Source organism: Mycteria americana, chromosome 9 (assembly GCF_035582795.1).
Source record: "Mycteria americana isolate JAX WOST 10 ecotype Jacksonville Zoo and Gardens chromosome 9, USCA_MyAme_1.0, whole genome shotgun sequence".
In the NCBI taxonomy this organism is placed as follows: domain Eukaryota; kingdom Metazoa; phylum Chordata; class Aves; order Ciconiiformes; family Ciconiidae; genus Mycteria; species Mycteria americana.
The window spans coordinates 25537999-25558658 of NC_134373.1; the positions used below are offsets into that span (position 1 = coordinate 25537999).

The 20660-nt window shown below is 39.6% G+C and overlaps 1 protein-coding gene across 1 annotated transcript in view; it reads left to right on the plus strand.

Moving 5' to 3' along the window:
* The first annotated feature begins 4771 nt into the window (after positions 1-4771).
* Positions 4772-20660, plus strand: part of ITGB6 (integrin subunit beta 6) — a 32893-nt gene continuing 17004 nt past the window's right edge. Inside the window, exons 1-8 of the mRNA XM_075511806.1 lie at positions 4772-4832; positions 5570-5649; positions 8422-8623; positions 9546-9792; positions 10681-10846; positions 11388-11549; positions 12302-12397; positions 17835-17924. Coding sequence (XP_075367921.1) covers positions 4772-4832; positions 5570-5649; positions 8422-8623; positions 9546-9792; positions 10681-10846; positions 11388-11549; positions 12302-12397; positions 17835-17924 — 1104 coding nt within the window. The remainder of the gene's footprint in view (positions 4833-5569; positions 5650-8421; positions 8624-9545; positions 9793-10680; positions 10847-11387; positions 11550-12301; positions 12398-17834; positions 17925-20660) is intronic.

Here is a 20660-nt window from a genome sequence, read left to right on the forward strand (position 1 = left end):
AGTTTCAGGCCTGAAAACTTTTTCTCAGGCTTCGTTGCTTAGCTAATTGACAGGCATCCGCTGAAACATCTGTCATTGCTGTTCTCTGGCACTGGGTCTGTCAGGCTGCTGAGGGATATATTTCTGGATAGGCTTTTTCCGAAGAAAATGCCTTCCATTTCTGCTGGCCCAAGAGTCCGGAAGCACTTGACTGTGCAGCTACAGAACAGATGTCTTCTTTGGGAGAAAAGTATTTTAACCGCCCATTCTGTAGACTTTTGCATATTCTTCAGTTGCTCTCTTTCGGATTAAAAAGTTTGACCGAAACTTTTGAAGTCTACTTTGATTCCCCATTAGAGATTGTCAGGAGCTTTCTAGTCAAATTTGATTTGGAAGCCAACCAGGGAGAGAATAAGGTCACCAAATGTTTCAAATGCAAAGCAACCTGCCTCTGACCTAAGGGGTGTAGCCCTTTGCCTCTTACAGATGCACTGAGGAGGTGAATGTCACTGCATATGATGGGGAGAAGGGAGACCCCACCTCACTGCTCCCAGTCCCACAAAACTCTCTGATGAAGGGCAAGAAGAGAGAAATGTTTTCTGAAGTGCAGGAGACACTTCCCCCCACCTTTGTAAATATTCTGAGAACCGTCTCAGCCTGTGGAACATTCAGACTTCAAATTGCTACATATTTTTCTAGGCTTTCAGGGTGAGAGTGTGTATAAGAAGAGCATTGGGAATTAAGAGCTGGGTTGTGTGTGAGGCTGAGAGATCGCTTACAAGAATTTCTCCTCCGTATGGATAGCTCTCCAGCTTCTAATTAAAAGAGACTTTCTTTGCTCTGGTGAGTTTGGGACATACTGATCTCTTATGTTGACTGATAAGCTTTCACTGGACCTAGCATGCCTCCTCTTCCAGGTTTTGTCTAACACAAAAGGAACTAATTGTTGTTTTCCCTTGGGCTGGTCTCCCTGTATGTATAGTTATGCTACATCAGTTCATACCCTGTTTGCAGGAGAGGTTGGTATTTTTTCTAAAATGAAGTCATTTTTAGATTTGAATGAGCCAATGGTGAGGCACGCATCTGTAGGCAAACGCTTCCCCTTCTGAAACCTTTACAGACCCATCACCAGGCTGAGCTGGGGATTCAGCTCAGCGTGCTAGAAAAGATACACGGTTGTTCCAGAGAAAAAAAGCCCACTATTATTAATGAAATAAAACTTGAGTCTGTTTTTTAGTTTATTTCTTATTCCCTGTCCCCAACATTAGCTTGCTTGCTTTCTGTACCTCGATATTCAATGTTTGTTACTTGCCAGTGAATTTGTTAAAAGTTGATTGGATGAACAGAATATCTTTCTGTGCTATCATCATGTATTATAAGTGCCAGGTATGGGGGAAAATGCACTAAAGATTTTATCCTATACAAATTTTATTATCTTTTAAAGAACCACAGACTTGCATTGTTCAGCATTGCCCATACTGAAAGATAAACAGCTGTTTTCTGTTCCAATGTGTCATTATAAAACCATAACCCTGATTTAACTGAGACCAGAATTTGCTCCAAAATGAATATGTAGTGGCTGATGAAAGCAATAATAATTGCATTCTGTCTGTACTGTAAACTACCTTTTTGTTATATCTCATTGAATCAATGCCTCTAATTTGGGTGCACGAAACAACACTCTGTCTTACAAATCTTATAAAGAAGGGGAACCTTGCTGTCAAACCAAGCAATGCCAGAACCCCAAAGGCTTTTTACACATCCTCCCCACATCAGCGTGGCTACTCCGGATTGCAATTCTGCTCTTCTAGCATGTGTGATAGTTACAGCCAATAAAGCATTGAATGAGTAGAGTAATTTCCTGGTCAACTTACCTTTAGATAATGCACAAGATATTTGGTGACGTTTCAAAACAAGAATAATCTGTCAGCTTCCTGCCTAGGTTTTCTTGCCTTGCCCAAGATCTACTCTTGGTACATGCTGTCTCCCTTCCTGGATCTCTCTTAACCTCCTGTGCCCCTATCAGTGAGTTTTTTATTCCCCCTCTGTCCAGTCTTGTGACTTCTCATTGTGTGAGTTTTTAAAAATCAAAACTGACCTTGACTTTTCTCTCTTTTTTTCCTGTGTGGTTTTTTTTTTTGTTGTTTCTTCTGCTACTTTCTTTTCCTTCTCTGCTCTCTCCAGACAATCTGGGGAGGTCTGTTCTTAATAATTTGCAGAAACTTAGTTATTTTATTCAGGCAAGACTTATTCAGATAGTCTTTGGCAGCCATCCCATTCAGAGGCAGGCACTTAGCCTCCAGTCATGCTGTCCTTGCCAAGACCTATATAAAATATTACCACACAAGCAAATGGGCAAGTGATAATATCAAACAGAATTTGTAAGTTTTATGTAGGCTGTGTTATTCATTCTCTCTACACTAAAAAGTTTGATATCTTGAATCTAAGAACAAGCATTTGCTAATTGCCAGCTATTCAGCTGGCTGGTCCTTAATCTGGGATACTGCTGGTGTCTGGTACCTTTTGGTGGCTGAAGGATTGCCACCAAGTCCTTTGAGCACACGCTTTGAACTATTGTTATATTACCAGGGGCTAGTAAGAGCTACAAAGTGACCTTCCACATTGAAAGGGAAAGCACTGGGTTTTGGAGCTCCACAAGGCTGTAGACATAGCAACAATATTAAAGGACATGTACACAAATGTAAATTAAAAACAGGGAAATAAGATGTGTTGGATGGCACTTACAGGAGGTTTTTTTTCTTAGTATGAGCAAACATTTTCAGTTGACTCCCCTTCTTTTTGACCTTATGTAGTTACAGACAGAGTACAGATATACCCTCACGGAGTTGTGTCTTCACCAGCTGAGGGAACATAATCTAATCAATACTTTTTTCATGCCACAGGAAATTGCTGTAGCTGAACAAGTGCCTTACAAAGGACACTCCAAGGTATAGAAGGCAGCTGAAGGAGACTTAGGAATGTTGCTGTAAATAGAAATGTTAAGATACGGTTCCACAATAGCCTAAGATGGGCTAAATTCAGTCTAACGTATTCCCACCTTTCCTGCCAACCCTGCCTGTCTTTCCTGCTCCCTCCCTTGACCTGGCACTCGCTTGGAACTGGGCAGCCACACGATTCAAGGGACCCACCCAGAAGAAAAGGAGCCCCCCACCTTCCCCACAGAAGGTGACTGGATTTTAATTGGATCAGTTTGAATCAGCTCACCATTTGTTTGGACATGAGTACTGGTAGGAGCGAAGGGGTGGGAACACAAGGGCAGGGCAAAGGTAGGCTTGATGTAATCCAGCTTGAGCTGCTGTGGAACCACCCATAGACTGTGTAAATACTAGTAAAATCGGATGGGCCTGGGAATATTTCCAGGCACTAGAATGAGACTGTCTATGCTATTAAACTGTTAAAATGCTCCCTGGCATGAATTTGACCTCTTCCAATTACCACTCTCTGCAAACAATTTCTGGGCACAATTTGGTTGCTAGAATGGTCCCAATAGGCAATTTGCAAGCATAAACTCAGGTCTTTCTGTGCCAGTTGGCCTCAATGCCCAGGAATGTTTCCAGGCATGTTGAGTTTAACTAGTATAGACCCATCCCTACCATCACATCCTGCCCCAGGACTGCAGCTACCACCAGTTTGAAAAGGGAGGTCTGATCCTGCCAGTTCTCTTGGTGAGAGCAACCTAGTCCTTATGAGCTGACTTTGGTAGGATTTCTGACTGTAGGAAGAACGGATATATGTTTTCAGGCCAGCAACACAACTGATGAAATTATAATTTTATGCTGCAGTGTGTAGAGTCGGTTGCAAACCCTTATGATAAGAGACAGCTTGTCCTGAACAAATGATTTTCAAAACAGACAATAGCAGAGCATAAAAGATGGGAAGAGATGAAATCTACAAATAAGAAATTTTATTTCCTTTAATAAGGTTGTAAGAAATACATATTTTGCCTTCATTCCAGGTGGGGGAAAAAAAGAGATAGCAATAACTTGTTATATTGTTGTATCTCTGCCGTGGAATATTTGGCCACTTATTACACAGAGTTGAAGCTGACATGATTTTTTTCACAGTCAGTTGCAGAACTGAGAATGCAATTATTCCTTCTTCTACATATTAAAAAGATCCACAACTGCAGCATTTCCTTTTCAGTTTGCAATGTTAATAAAATAAAGGTACTCTGTATCTTGAATTACTGAAGCCACGTCCTCAATTCTCATAAGTGATTGCTTTTTGTTTTTTTTTCACAGTTGCCTTTACAAGTTTCCTTCCACATCAGGAAATCTGAAAGAATGGGATTTTTACATCTCTCCAGGTATGCTCACTTGGCAGTCCTATGACCTGTCTGCCTAACGCGCTCCGTCAGGGAACGATTAAAGGCGTTATTTTAGAGGAGCCTTTTAAGAGTTGCTGTACACACAAAAACTCGCTCTCTTGGCTGGGTTGCTCTAGGACCCAGAGCAAGTGGGATTGACAGAAATCTTCACCTGAATGAATTTTCCCCTTCTACCTTATAAGGAGTCCAGGAAAACAAGGAAGTGATAACCAAGTTCATGTTACTTTATGCACAGCTTGTCCTCTTTACCTGCCCAGGTAGCCCTCGTTTTCACTTTTATTCATGGTCTGTCCTGGTAGGGTTGAAGTTTCCTCGCAATCCGGTGTAGGTGACATCTGAAAACGTACCCTCCGGGAACATATGATTTTTACGACATTCTACCTCTACGCGGATGATAATTAACACGCTAATATTTTTTTGTCATGCAGCCAGCACTGAAAACGAATGGGGATTGAATTGCTTTGCCTCTGTTTCCTATTTCTGCAAAGAAATAACTGTGTGCAAGGTAAGGCTCAGGGGTAGGGAGATCCATTTCAAAACTATTTTTGCATTGTTTCTTACTTGAAGTTGATACAAATAGCTTTCTGTCTTCTGTATTTAAGCATTCCTTTCTGTTTAATGACTTTTTTTTTTGACAGACTGCTGTAGGGCTAGCCTGCAAATTCATCTAAGATTTATGTGCTCATTACATAGCACAACATGTATGAAAGAGACGGGCATTTGAGCAATTTTGGTTGTACTAATCACTGTTTGATCCGCTGAGAAACTTAATACTCTACATGTGACTGAATGTTTCACTGGTACTTGCACAATAAATTAAAATCATATCAAGTATCTACAGACCGAGTGAAGCAATTTTAAGCATATAGAGTGAACATAAATCTGTTCTTTTAATATCCTTGGTTATGTTGGCAGTGTCTTACCTGCACCATAGTAGAAACACATGTAACACTTTATCAGGTGCGCTGGAGAAAACACGTAACATGTTCTCGGTGAATGCCATCCATAAAGCGTGCAAAAGTAAGTATGTTAATTGCCAGCAGTTGTGAGGTTTTAATTTTTATTAGAGTTAATCTTTTACCAATAGAAATACCTTCATGAAGGAATTTTATCAGTAATCCTAAATATGGCTAAATGTGTGCATTTTTCACCTCCCACATTCTCTAAATGACAAGGGTCTTCATAAATTGAATGATTAAACACATTATTAATAGTCTTTTATCTTCTTGGATTTAAATTTAGGGACCTGTTCTCAGGAAAGATCAGTGACTTGTGAAGATTGTTTGCTTTCTGGACCACACTGTGCTTGGTGTTTTCAAGAGGTAGAGTAAATGATACAAAAAAAATTCAAAGTAAGACTTGAAGTGTTTGTAGTAGCTCTGAGTGATGAAGTATTGACTTAATTGGGTCAGCCCATGATTTTGTAATGCATGCAGCGCTTAGTGAAGCCTTCCTGGGGATCAAAAGTGGAATTCAATCTAGACTTTATGGTCTATTATTCATTGCTTTTTTTTTTTTTTTTTTTTTTAAGCAACCTTCCTCATCTAAAGCAGAAATAAAAGTGCTATTAGAGGGGCTCAGGTCATCAGCCTCAGGGCTGACTCACCCACAGTGCTGCTGCTGAAGCACCAGACATCAAGTCAGAGACCAGACTGCATCTTACATATTACATGCCAAGCCAGACAGTGGAAACAGAAGGTGCTCCAGTCAGTTTGCATATACAAATGATTAATCTGTGGCTGATTTTACGTATGATGATAGTGTCAGTTTTATAATTAGTATGATATAGGTGTAAGAGTTTTGGCTAAAACATTGGGCTTAAAAAAAAAATCTGGATTTGTTTCCTATATATCTGTTGCAGACTTTCTGTATAACCCCAGGCAAGTCACTTAACATCTCTGCTTTTAAAACTTTCACCTGTAAATGATGCTAAATAATATCTCCCTACTTCACAGTAAATATTCTAGGTCTTAGTTCATTAATGTTAGCAAGATAGTCAGCTATCACTATTAAAAACTTGCCAGAAAAAAAAGAGAAATAAAATAAGTATTTTTCATGATAGTTTCTGATTTATACCTTTGCTGTTAAAAGTATTTCTTGCTTTTTTGACTAGCAAAATGATACCTAGCATGGGACTAACATACTGCTTTATGAAGTAACTGACAAAGACCAAACAGCACTTTTTTAAAAAATAAGTTTCCTGAAAATAATACAGCCGTTTGCAAAAAGTACTACCATGGGAAAAAAACCCCACCCACATTAGTGTGTTTGCAGTTGTTTTTATGTTTGTACTTAACAATCAAAACAGGATTTTCTTGAAATGAAATTTGATCACACAATTTTGACTACTGCCATGTATTTTCAGAAAAAAAAAAAAGAAACATAATTTATTGATTTTTTTTTTTAAAAAAAAGTGGAACTATTGAAAAACTCAGACTAGTAAACGTGATATTTTTCTTTGTTCATGGGCTCATTCACTTGTTTGCTGGAGAACAACACATCAAGAGTGCAAAAGATGTCAGAGTAGTGTCAGAGTAAACACAAGTGCCTCCAAAGAAACCACTGTTTCCTGTAGGATAAAAGCACACCTTGTAATTGTATTTGAGATATGAGTTTGCCTCTTCACATATTTTGAAAAGCCAGCAACTCAAAGTGTGTAACTAAAGGAGTTGATATGGATCTCCCTGTGAAAGTATTATAACGGTACATGATTTTCATGCGCACTGTATTCAAGAAGCAGTTGGTGAGAGTTTTGCCTGAGCGAAGACATCAGATTCGGTCTGAAGAATAACAAACCACTGTTCCCATCAGGTGCCTCAACATTGCTTCCACCAAAATATATAAGATCCCTGATAATTTTCAGGCATGAAGGGTGATATTTTGGTGGAAAGAAGGGTCCCAGTTCTGGTTTTAATAGGTTTAAAGTAAATTTGTTTTGCTTTGGATGGAAAGTTTTTCAATGACTGAATTCAGAGAATATTTGTGGCTTAATGGCTGAACCCCAGGTTGCTTACCCAAATCCAGGAGAAAAGAGCGGCCCCATGGCATGGGCCCACGACCAGGAATTGAATGTTTTGGTGCCGGTTCTGCCGGGCATTGCCCAGGGTTTGGTCAAAAGGTCTCACAGGCCAGAGCTGTTTCCAGTTCAGGAGGCAACTGACTGATTTTGAGGATCTAAACTCTAGGCATAGCTCTAGGAAATGGTAATAAGGCACAGAAGCCTCTTTGTAAAACTAACCATTAACTTCACTGCTACGCGGGGATAGTACCTACCCTGCAGCGGTGTTGTGGAAAGGAATGCGTATCAAGTGCTTTGAAATGAATAACAAAAATAAACTGCAAGCTATCCAACTGATATCGATAGACTTATGATTTCCTCCGGACAGGAGAAGGTCAAGTAGGATGCTGGGCCAAATGTAAGCAGGTAGACGTGGGCATACGGGAGCCCTGCCGGTGCTGGGGAGCGAGGGAGGGAGGCTGTGGTGCCTGTTGGGCGCCAGGCAAAGTAACAAGGACTTGCTACCTGCTTCAGTGAACATGTTAAATGAGTGTTGAGGAGAAAGAGTAGGTCAGAAAAAACCAGTGAACGCTGGGTATCCCACCGTCAGTTTGTCACAAAATTTGTAGGAGCTTATTTGTAGGAGCAGAGCTTGTAGGAGCTCTGCGAGACCTCTTCTGTTATTAAATGCTGTTGTTCCATCAGCAGTTCAAAACTGTTTAGGAAAGACTGATGAATTTGCGGCATAATCCTGTAATAGAAAAACCAGGGGCTCACAGGGGCTTTGTGTCATCATTCCCAGTATTGCGAGAAGCCAAATGCAGCGAGTGGCACAACTCCCGTTCCCCAACAATAGAGCGGTTTCTCCCAGGGTACCAAATCGGTGTAAGTTACATTAATTATACACCTGTGTGACATGATCCATGAAGGGCAAATTTAGATTCCTGTGCCACCTAGATCTCTTTCTGCACTAGTTTGCACTAACTTGCACCTTTGTTTCTGTTCCCTGCATTGGATTGACCTTTCGTCAGCCAAGTGCTGGTGGTCGGTCAGTAAATACATTGAACTCGTCCATTCCTTCTCCTGTTTGCTTTAGAATTACACGGACTCGGCTGGAATTCATGGGAGGTGTGATACCCCAGAAAATCTCTTGTCAAAAGGATGCCAGTTGAATTTGATTGAATTTCCCATTTCAGAAGTGGAAATTCACAGAAACAAGCCCCTAACTGTAGCGACGCAGAACAATTCTGATGTCACACAGATTTCTCCTCAAAAAGTAACTCTCAGGCTGCGACCAGGTAAGTCACTCAGTTCATAGATGTGGGATTTTTTTTTTTTTCAGCCAATATGATATACTGAAGCTTCTCAGACTGAATGGTCTAAAAAAAAATCTTGGTAGAATAAAGGTAAAAAACCTGTATTGAGTCCAAAATGATCTGTTGACTCATCAGATGGAAGCTAGGTTCGACTGAGTTCAAAATACTTTCAGAAGTGCTGGGTACATCATAAAAGTAAGGATATATTTCTTTAGTTCTTCTATTCTCTTGCCATTGAGGTGGCAGTGAGAGAGTGGAACCCCCCCACCCCTCTCCAGCCCTGCTCCTGTGCCTCTCCCCCGCAGGTCTGGCAAACAGCGTATCTCAGAGGCAGCATAAAATCTTGCTTTGAGGATTTACAAGGTACCAGTGACATTTATGGAAACACTCCAGACCTACTTTGGGGTCCTTGAGATGTGAATTTTTCCTGGAGAAAATTTGGAATAAAGAAACGTAAGAGACACCCAGTTAGGTCATATCATAGTGTTGGAACTGAGAATTAAACCTGTGTGTACACTCTGGTTTTCTTTAAATTTCTAAAGTAGATGGTATGTCCCATAAGTGCTACCTTTAGTTTTAATTAGCTTCATATCTAAATTTTCTAATAGTGCCAAAGTGATGTTCTCATATTTTTAAATGACAGCAATCAGTTGTAAATCTATGGTTATGGCTTTACTGAAGAACAGTTTAGAAAAAACACTAGAACGGCTTTTAATTTTTCAAACCTCCTGTTTGAGATTTTAGTCGACAGAGAATTTTTGACTTTTTTTTTTTTAATTCTGCTGATGATTTGAAATACTACATAATTTTCACCATATATACAAGTTTATGAACAACTTGGTGTTGCTCATAACTTCTGTTCAGAAGTGCTGATATGTATCCCGTTTTCCCATGACCTTCACAGGACATGAAGAAACAATACAGATCAAGGTTCGCCAAACTGAAGATTATCCAATTGATCTCTATTACCTCATGGATCTTTCAGCCTCCATGGATGATGATCTGAATACAATCAAAGAACTGGGTTCAACTCTTTCCAAAGAAATGTCAAAACTGACAAGCAACTTCAGACTGGGGTTTGGATCTTTTGTTGAAAAACCAGTTTCACCATTTATCAAAACTACAGCTGAAGAAATAAACAACCCTTGCAGGTAGGCAGGGAAAATACCTACCTCTGTTTGCATGCCAACATTAAGTCATAATATTAATCTTCAGGATAAAATTCAATTCAGCAGCCTCACTGGCACCTCTGCCCTCTTCCAGCTGTAACTGAGTCCGTTTGGGAAACAAGATTTGTTTCTTTTAGTTTTGCACTCTGGCCATTATTCGGTTGTTATGTTAAGGCTCATATGTCTGAGTCTTATGTTACTTGGAGAGAGGAGTCTGGGAGTGATTCTGCTTTTTAGCTGTTGCTGCTAGATACAAATGTGCTTAATGGGTTAGCTAACCGGTATGCAGAATAATTATGTATTTTTCTTTGATTTGCTAGAATATACATATATACAACAATTTTATGTCGTTGCTATACCAAGCAGGTGCAAACTCAAACCCAGCGCAGAATAGCGGTTTCATTGACCCATCAATGTTGTTTTCCTGGTTTTTTTCCCTGGAGGTCTGGCAGTACCCCCGAACCCAGGCTGCCCTAGCCCTTTCCGAACCTACGTGGAGGAGCAGCTGTGCTCTGCAGCCTGAAGCAGGCCTGCAGCAGCTTGGTGCTGCTCTCTGAGTGTCACTAAGGGACAAGAGATCCTAATGTGTTTCTGAGTGTGAAAACAAGGTACAGCAGGGAGCACGGCAAGCGCTGCACGTTGTTAACTGGCTGAATGACTCCGCTCTAGGAGGCATCTCCCAGGCTTTATGCAGACCTGTTTGCATTGCCCACCTCACTGGATGCTCTATGATTCTCTTACGTTTCTCACTAGATCTCTCTCGGACACAGAGATACGTGACCAAAACCTAATCCAGACGGGCCTGCGAAGTAGCCATTGTAGTGATTTTTCACTCTGTATTACCCATAAGCTGTCTCACTTATCTTGTAGAAGTGTGCCATACGAGTGCCTACCCACCTTTGGCTACAAACACGTTTTGCCACTAACAAATGATGCTGAAAAATTCAACGAAATTGTGAAAGGACAGCGAATCTCTGCTAATATAGACACTCCAGAGGGAGGATTCGATGCAATTATGCAGGCAGCTGTTTGCAAGGTAATTGAAACTTCTAGGTATATTATTAATTATTCTGTATATTACCACATCTAGAATTATATGGTTATATTTCAGAGAAGCAGATCATTATTTTTCAAGATTTTTTAATGCAGTCCAAGAGCCTCATTAGATTTGTGTGAAAATATTTTGGCTGTATCAAGTTAAACATGCATATTGCAATATTTTAGTGTTTCTTTTTAATTGCCAGGCATAAAGAAAATATGAACTGTATAATTATTGGGTCTGTTTTCTTCATTGTTTTTTCTTTAACTATTTTTGATGAACTATATTTAGAGTAGTAAGCAGATTGACATGAACATGGCCAGTCCATGTTATTAAACACAGGGACAGGGAGACAAAATGTTAGCCAAAGACAATGGAATGATCATCATCTCTTAAAAGAGATGTTGTCATGTTTTTGACGTTCCCTTTAAAATGATTCGCTTCATTTATTTTGAGATGCCATTCTCCAAATCTTTTGCTGCTTTTCTATATTGTGAGTGCAATGCACCCTGCTAATCTAATGTATTTTAAATGACAGGAAAAAATTGGATGGAGGAATGATTCTCTACATTTGCTGGTGTTTGTGAGTGATGCTGATTCCCATTTTGGGATGGACAGTAAACTGGCAGGGATTGTTATTCCTAATGATGGGAACTGTCATTTGGACCACAATAATGAATATTCCATGTCAACTGTTCTGGTAATTTGCTATGAATTTTGTACAACTCTCACATTCTGGAAATCTAAAGACTAACATGAGTAACTTAGAAAATTAATGAAAGTATACTTCATAACTGAAATGTGTAGGAGTTGAGGAATGCAGATATTTGCTGTCAGAGATCTATTTTATTTGTAATTGCACATTTTAGTAAAAAGAGAACAGTGTGTTTGTATGGAATTATGATAGATTACAGCTAGGAAAAAAGAAAGCACAAGTCTTATTCCTGCTAACCTGGAAAACACATGGAACAGGACTGACTAGTATTTCCTTCCGCAGGGAAGGCAAAATTTGCATTAATTGTGTTCCTGCAAGGGTGTGAATTCAGGAGGAGTTCAGGAATTTGTAGGCCACTGTTCACATAGGAGAACTTATCAGCTTAAGGTTCAGTGTTCAAAAATACTGAATGTGTGTTCAGCATAGGACAAATAGCCGGTTGCTCTGGCGCAGTGTTATTCTTTGGATTTTATGTATATATCACAGATGCTACGGAGCCAAGTGTCCCAGTATGGAGGATGGCACTGTACTTTTCTCAGAGCGGTTTCCTTAAAAACACGGCGAGGAAATTATATACTGTCTTATTTTGTATACATGTGGTGCCTAATTATAGTTTATACTATACAGAAAATACGGTATTAATTATGATCATTTGAATGTGTGTTTCATGGGAGATAATTAGCAACTGGACGCACATGAAAAATGGATTGATGTGGCTCTCCTCTGTTTGTTTGCAGGAGTATCCCACAATCGGACAATTAATTGACAAACTTGTGCAAAACAATGTTTTGTTAATTTTTGCTGTAACGAATGAGCAAGTTCACATATATGAGGTGAGCAAACTAAAATGTTCAAGTTGTCCAGTATTTGTTTTAAGGTTCACCCTTCTGCACAGCTGATTCAGTAATTCTAGTATTAAGGACTGAATTCTGTAAGATATTTATGTAATAAAAATGGCTAAGAAATTATATATCAGAGAAAGGTTCTTTTACTTAGGAAGTGCTTCTTCATATATTAATTTTGATGTTCTTAGGTAACTTTTAAGTTGAATTTCAAGTTGAATCACACTAATTTTTTAAGTCAAAGATTGTCAAACTAAGCACTGCTAAACTATTCAGTGTAATCATTGTGATTAGCCTTTTGTATTTTATAAGGCTAGAGAAGGACCATTGAGCCTGTTCTTACTTTTATAAGACAAGAATATATTCTGAAAAATACATTTGTCTTCATGCTCAACTTTGAGATAATGGGGGTTTTCTTTCAGCTGACCTGAGAGTTTTATTAATTTGTCTTTGTTTCTGTGTCTCTTTCCAATGAGACAAACAGGAAAGTAGTGGCAAGATTAAAAATACAAAACATGATGGACGAAGTCCTCTTCCCTCATGTATCATTCCTCATGTCCACTGAGGGAAAACACTTCATTACACGAATTTTTGATGTTGGGATTCACAGAATCCTGTTCTATGAAGCAATTTCCTGCTCTATGAAGTCATGTCATGGGAAATGGGAGCCAGGAGAGAGGGGAGAGCAGAGGGGCAGTGGTTATGGATATGCAAAATCTGTATTTTTCATAAGCTGAATATCATTCATACCTGCAGCTCCAGCAGTCATCTGTGCAGGCACTTGTTTTCAGACTCCACAGATATAAGCCCTCCTGAAGCCCCGTGCTGCTTTTGGCCCGTTGGTGTTCCAGCTATGAGCCGAGGCAGAGCCGCCAACGGCTGCTTAACTGCTTTTTGCAGTGAATGTGAGCAAAAGCCCTCTAAGATAAAATAAGAAGGATATTGGCAATTCTTATTTCCTTTTCTGTCCAGTTCTGCTGCTGGGAAGAAATCTTCATATGCAAAAAGAAATTCTAGAGAAGAATTCAGTGAGGATAATAAGGGGGTTTGGAGCCTATGCTTGGCTGCCTGGCCACATACTGCTCTGTGAAGGGGGACAAGGGGAGAGGAATTGTGCCTCCAAATTTATTCGGGTTGGTTGAGAGGGAGTCAATAAGGGCGATCCTGCTGGTAAAATAAGCTTGGCTTTCCAAAGGAAAAACCTTCTCACAACATTCCTCATTAAAAGCCAAAAGTAAAGGAATGAGAAGAAAGGTGCTCCTCTGGTGTGATAACCACATGGAAAATAGGAAAGAAAGGGTAGGGCAAAAGGTCCTATGTTACAGCAGAGAGAGCAGATGAGCCCTTGAGGTACTCACCAGTATGATGGTTTTCTATTTCTATCCTCTGTGTAACCCAGGGAGGACTCCTCAGTGCTTCTCTGACTGGTTCCACTTGTAGAGTTGTCTTGAGCAAGACTAATACTCCAGGTGTTTGACAAAAGTTACAAGAGCCACATCTTTCATAAACTGATTCTCAGATTACAGTCTTGACAAGGGAGGACTCGCTCCGCACCTTGGAGTACTGACTGCCTGGCCTTTTTAAAGACTGCATTGAGTAGTGAGCTGAAGCATGAAAATTTAGGTCAACAATAGTAGAAGTCAATCACTTACAAATGCAGTGGGATTCTATAGTCATAGCATAGATTAGTTAAAATTTGTACATTAAAAAACTTTTACTAAATCTCATTATTGCTCAACAATTTCTTAATAGGGGCCCAATTAATGACAAGTGAAATCTTTTCCCTGATTTTAATAGGAGCTGCATGAACGAGGGCTGTTCTAGGAGGTAGTTTGGAAGTACCTCTTTGATTTACAGAGCCTTATTTTGTCCAAAGAAACTTTTCTCTTACTGGTGGCATTATATTTTCCCTTGGAAATTGCTGATGGTCACCCTCAGAGTTGGCCAACAGTGTTCTTATCAGGGGGTTTCTATTTCAGTATCCCTGTGTCAGGGTTATACCAGTATCAAAGTTATCAAGTGGCACCCTTTGTTCACTGGGAACACTAAACGAAGATTTATAGCTAACAAAAAATGCAAGCCATTGTTAACCCGGCCGGGGAATGGTTTGTTCTTGTTACTTTCTTTGTTAGGGAAAAAAAAGTGCAACTATCTTCTATCTTGTAGGATATATAGTAATCCCATTCAATATATTCTATCTGCTACTTTCATCTTTTCAATACTGCTTTCTGTCATTTATTTGGATAGCTATAGTTGTTATGGTCTGCTTTCTGTCCTGTAGGTGATGTGGAAAATCAGTCAAAGCAAGTACAAAAGTCATATATGTCTCACTGCAGGTTTTCCACACTACAGTATACTTTCAAGGGTATATGTACGACCTGCAAACAGGACAATAGTGTCACGTTTTCATCTGCGTGGTTCAAATTTGTAATATAAATGTAAATAACCAGGTATCCATGCTTAAGAATGTAAAAAGAACAAAGACAATGAGAGTTATTCCTGTGTTAAGGCCACTGCTCGGGTAGCCTGGAAGAGCTGGGAGAGGACCCTAAACTGGCACTTGGGCACCACCATTAAACCACTCTTGTCTTGGTGTTTTCCTTCTTTTTAAAAGCCTCCATGATGGAGATTCTGCAATCTCCCTCAGAAAACCCTCCCAAACTTAATTACCCTTTGAGGTGGAAAGCCTCTCGCCAAATATCTCATCTCTAATCTACTTGAGCGCAGCATCTAATTATATCAGACCCCAAAATTGACCATTCCTATTTATAATTCAGTTCTTAGGGACAAACGTACATTAAAATGACTGTGAGGACGTAGAAAGCACCTCTTTAAATAGACTTGATAGATTCCATTAGTCTTAAGTGCTGTGTTCAGACTGTCAAATATATATTTTATATTTCTAGCCCTGTATAATCCCCAACAATTTAGCCCAAAATAATTCAGTCATTTAATATTCTTGATCCTCTTCAACTGAATTTTCAGTTTATCCACTTACACGTATGTGTATTATTATCTAACACACAAATATTATGGATTGCACAAGCACAGAATACGTATGCTTGTAACATAGGTGGTTTTAGTTTTGATCCTTCCACGCCACCAAACAGCTACTGCACAGCAATCTAAAAGAGGGGGAAGGTTTAGTTCTGATACAAGGACTTTAAAAGCAGTCACATGGAAACATTTATAAGGCCATGCAAAATTAAGTGCTAGAGAGGGGAGGAAGTTCCTTACACTGAGCCCTGATAATTTGAGATTATTTATAAAAAGGATTTTTTTTTCCCGAAAAAAGGTCTTTCAGAATATATTCATATATGTCTAACTTTTTGCATCATTAGTCTCAGCTGAGTCTTACCAAAGCAGCAGGGAATGTTTTTATTCTATAAAAGCTATTCACTCAAAAAGCATCTGTGAATATTGCAATAGTAATGATATTTTGACAAACTGTGTAGATCCTGTTTTGGTATAAAAGAAAATACCAGTCTGCAAGGTTTCATGAAGCAGTTGTTATTATTGTTGATATTATTTGTTTTCAAGCAGAATTCTTTAAAAATTTATTAAAACTTAGATGAGGGAAAAGACTCCCTCTTTAATCCTGACTAAACAGCACTTCTTTTGAAACAGAAAGTGATCTTTTTTGGACAAATTATTTCTTTTTATATCACAGGAGAATACAGCTTGAAAATTGGGTTTTTCAGACTGTATTTCACTGCTGAAAATTGAACTAAAAATACTCCAGTCTCTGCGATTGTACAGAATTTCAAATGATTTTTATGAATCTGGCATTACACTCTATTTATGATGAAAATTCTTCTACCATTTACAGTGCTGAAAGTTAGACATAACGCCACTGAGCTCAAATACATAATTGTCAAATTTCACTAGCAGGAATCAGAGTATCTCTATAAAAAGGCAGTTCATCTTTTAATGAATATTTGCTAAAAGACTAAAATCCATGGCATCCTTTGGATAGTTTTATGATAGTAGCACTCCAAAAGCATCAGTCTGCCTCACCTTGTTAATGGTTAAACAGAAATATGTGCTAAAAGGCAGGGTTTAACCAATGGACGGGAGATACACACTTAGACCGGGACTGCAACGTCATCCTTGTATCACCATGCAGAAAATTTTTGTTCAAAGAGGAAAGATAAAACGAAGTCTTCAGAACAGTATATCCCTGCTGTTTGTTTTGCATGCCACAGATTAAAGGGTGCTACACTTTAAATTCCAGGTTTATCGTCTTTTCTTATAATTATCTCCTGAAAGGTCCACGTGTACAAAATGCAGAGTTTCAATATTCTATGAATCCTTGAGAGAGCACTAATCACAGGAGGAGTCAGGAATGCAAAGTCACCAGCTGTAACATAAAATGCAGTTAATCCCACTGATTTACAATAGCACTTTAGAAATCTAATGAATGATAAGTATTCCATACATAACATATAAAGTAATCACAGGTCTTTTGGAGATGTAAAATATAAGAGGGATATAAGGGTATCAGATTATCCATGTTTATTAATAGCTCTCTGGAATTTTTTAAAATTAAAATAACAGCACTGATATGATAAATTGCAAAGGAAAATGAATGCTACAATGTGTGTTTTTAATGATGAACACTTATTATTTTCCAAAGGCTTGGGTACAAGCAAGAGAAGTTCACGTAGTTAATCAGGCAAGATAAATTTTTGTCGAGCATATTTAAAACCTAGCTGCTGGATGGCATGTTAGTGTCACAATGCAATAGAATGCAAAAAGAAAAGAAAACTTATTTCTGAAATCAATTGTTAAATTGGCATGGTATTATGAACATAAAGTCAACATACAATCAATCGTAGCCACAGACCACTGGGATACATGTGGGGTGTTACATCGATCATAAACCAGCAGCAGTTTTTTAAGGCCTTTGTTCAAAGTTCTTGTAGCCTTTACTTTAAACTTCTTAACTTCTGTGCCCTCACTAATCAGAATGCAAGACGCTTAGTTGCTTGCAAAGATAAAAAAGCTTGCAAAGATAAAAAAGCTGTTATTGACTATAGAGTCTAAGACTCAAATAGTACAGCAACAGCAGAGCAGCTGAAGCTGGGTTTGGTTATTTTTATTAAACAAAAACACAACTGTTGATAGAATATATCTTCCTTCTAAATTTAAAAATTATAGCGGAAAAATCCTGTAGTATCAAACTTCCAAGCACACAGAGTGATTTACCAATACATGTCCCATTAATTTTCAGTGAAACACTTCTCCATAGGACTTTTTCAATAGGGCGTAAGTCATTGAGTCTGCAAGGGTCCTTGAAAATGTCACTATTATTTATTGTAGTTGGCTCCAATGTATTTTATTCTTTTCCAGATGGTATCTCCTTGTCACCTACCCTGCCACTTAGCCTTTTTTTTTATGCTTTAAATTTTTCTTAATATATTTTCAGAGCTATGCAAAGCTTATTCCTGGAGCTACTGTTGGACGACTACAGAAGGATTCTGGAAATATTCTCCAGTTGATCATTGCTGCGTATCAGGTAAGGCAGTTATCACGTTTTCTTCCTGCATGTTTATATTTTCAAAATTAGATTGCAATTTGGTAAAACCAAGTGTCTTTGATTCTTTTTCTGCGCTGATTACAAGAACATAATTTTTTTTATGCTCAGGTGCTGCCCTTAACAGGAGAAGTTTTGTTTACCCTGTGGATTAAGTGAGCACAGAAACAGTAGTTTTGTTTGTAATTTATGCTTATTAATCTCTACCGAAATGAACTATAGAACCACGTTAAAGGCGCAGCCGCTGCCCGAGCACTCACACACCGTTCAGGGCGTCGCACACTCCCCGCCCGAGACTCTAACTGCTCGGACCGGAGTGCCTTCGCGCGGCAGCTCCGCGGAGGTGACGGGTGCCCCTTTCCGACCCCTGGCTCACACGCGCTCGCTCTCGGGCGCTTCCCCTCCCCTCTGGCTCGACCCGAGGCTTCCCCAGAGCAGCCTCCGGTACAACGTACGCCAGGCGAACTCACGGAGCGGTACAGCGGTAGAAGCAGCTGGAGCTGGGCGTCTCCGGAGGGGGACCCAATACAAAGCAACCCCTGGGCGGTCATACCCGTAACGCTCTCAGTTCCCCTCCCCTGACGCGACAGTTCGGACCGATAGTAATGTTAGGGTCTGGGGTTTTCCCGTTCTTCACTGGGCCCTTCCATTGTCTCTAGGCGGGCCGATTCTTTTCTTACCTCTAAGGCTGCAGCTTCTGCTGACGATTGTAGCTTCCTTATCTTTCTGGTTTGCACCGGTTTCGGGGGCCTTCCATCATGGAGCTAAGCAAACGTTCAGTATACAGTCAGCATATCTAGGTGAAAGGTCACAGCTTGCAGCCTAAAGCTTTGGCAAGCCTTGCTATTAATGCTGTGTATTGGATTCCATTTGAGCTAGAAAGTGACTACTACAACAACTATATAGAACTATATCCAGTTTTCAGGGTTTTCCAAACGAAATTCCTATAACATTCTGTCATTCCTTACTTGTGCTGGAATGTTAAATTCACATCAGTCTCTCATCTGTCTTGCCTTCTTCGTAGTCCTCTATTTCACACCTACTCTTAAGCCTTCTTTTATATAGGTAGTTAAGTCTCCCAGTTCCATACTTCTACGGGAGTGAACTCTCTTCCCATCGGTAGCTGTCACCAGAGCAGATGTACAATTGCTCTGCAGGAATATCTGGGGGAAAAAAGCACTGTCCTTTGCTCCGTGTTCTGCTCTGCTTTAGCAATTTGATGCTGCCCCTGTGAGGCTGTTCTGAGGTTTTTAAAAAGCAGAATGCAGGAGCCAAAATGGGTTTGTTTAGATAATGCCAAGACTTGAATGGGTTTGTTTAGATAATACCAAGAAATACAGTAAAGATGACAGGAACATAAACACAGCGCTGCTCCTCAGAGCTTTGTTTGTAAAATGCATCCTGGCTGCCTTGTTCACTTCTTTAAGGGGAATGTTTTTAGACAGTTTTACATGTCTTTACAGAGATACATTCATTTACGTATATGCTGATATACCATAGATTTCTCTCTTCCCTCTCAGCCCCTTTTTATTAAAAACCTGCTCTACCAGTTGGCTGCAATGCAAAATAGCTCTTTGCAAAGAGCTTCTATTTCTTTCCTTACTTTTTTTTTTCCTGCTCTTCCTCCTATCAACTGGATCAGACAGTCATCATTATGCCCCAAATTATGTTGGTCTTGATGATAGGAAAGCAAACCAAATTATTCCAACTCTTATAAAAGCAATACAATTGGTGAGTTATGATTTTTTTAAAATGAAATACAAAATACCAGAAGATTCTCTATACTATGGAAAATTAAATAAGCAAAGAACTTCAAGGTTAATCTTGGGAGTCTACACATTGTAATAAATAGGGGGGGAAACCTTTACATGAGCAAAGCTATTGCTAAACATCCAGTGGCACCAGGATTTCACTTCTGGAGTCCAACTTATTGTTAGTCACATCTGGTTCCTATCAGGATTCCTTGAGGCTGGCACTCTAACATATAGACAGAGGTTCCTACATTTAGCAGCTGAAATACCATTTTGTTGCCCAATGAGTAATGGAAAAACATGAAATGATTGTTCCAGTGCTGTGTCCTGGTGCCTTTGCTGTAACATTATGTTAAGTGCAGAACGGTGCTTCCTCTAATTGCCGTGTCACGGCACCTTCTGCCTTGCTGGAACCCTGGAAAGGTGGAGAGCGCATCCTTGCCTCTTCCCCTTAGTGTTACCTATTGTCTACGATTTTTTTTTTTCTACTCTTCTTTTTGAATCTGCTGATGTTTTCAGTCTCCATTGCCTTCTGTGGCAAAAAGGAGTTCAGTTGCACTGTGTCAAGATACATTTTTCTTTTTCCCGTTTTAAACTACTCCCTATGCTTTAAAATTTCACTGAGTGCACCTTAGTTCTGGTGTTGCAAGGTTTGGTGAATAACAGCTCTGCATTCACCCTATCTCCATGATTTCATAATATTTTATCACTGAGACACCTTCCATCCCTGCAACCTTCTCTCCAAATTGGACAATCCCAGCTTTTTAAGTCTCTCCTCAGCTGCTCCATCCCCTTGGTGACTTTAGCTGATCTCCTCTTTACCCTCCCTGACTCCGATGAGTCCTTCCTGAGATGTGGAGACCAGAAGAGCTTGCAGTATGCAAGACAGGGCACACTAAGGTTTATACAGAGGCAAAATGATGCCCTCTCTCCTGTTCTCAGCATCCTTGCTCATGATGCCCAGGAC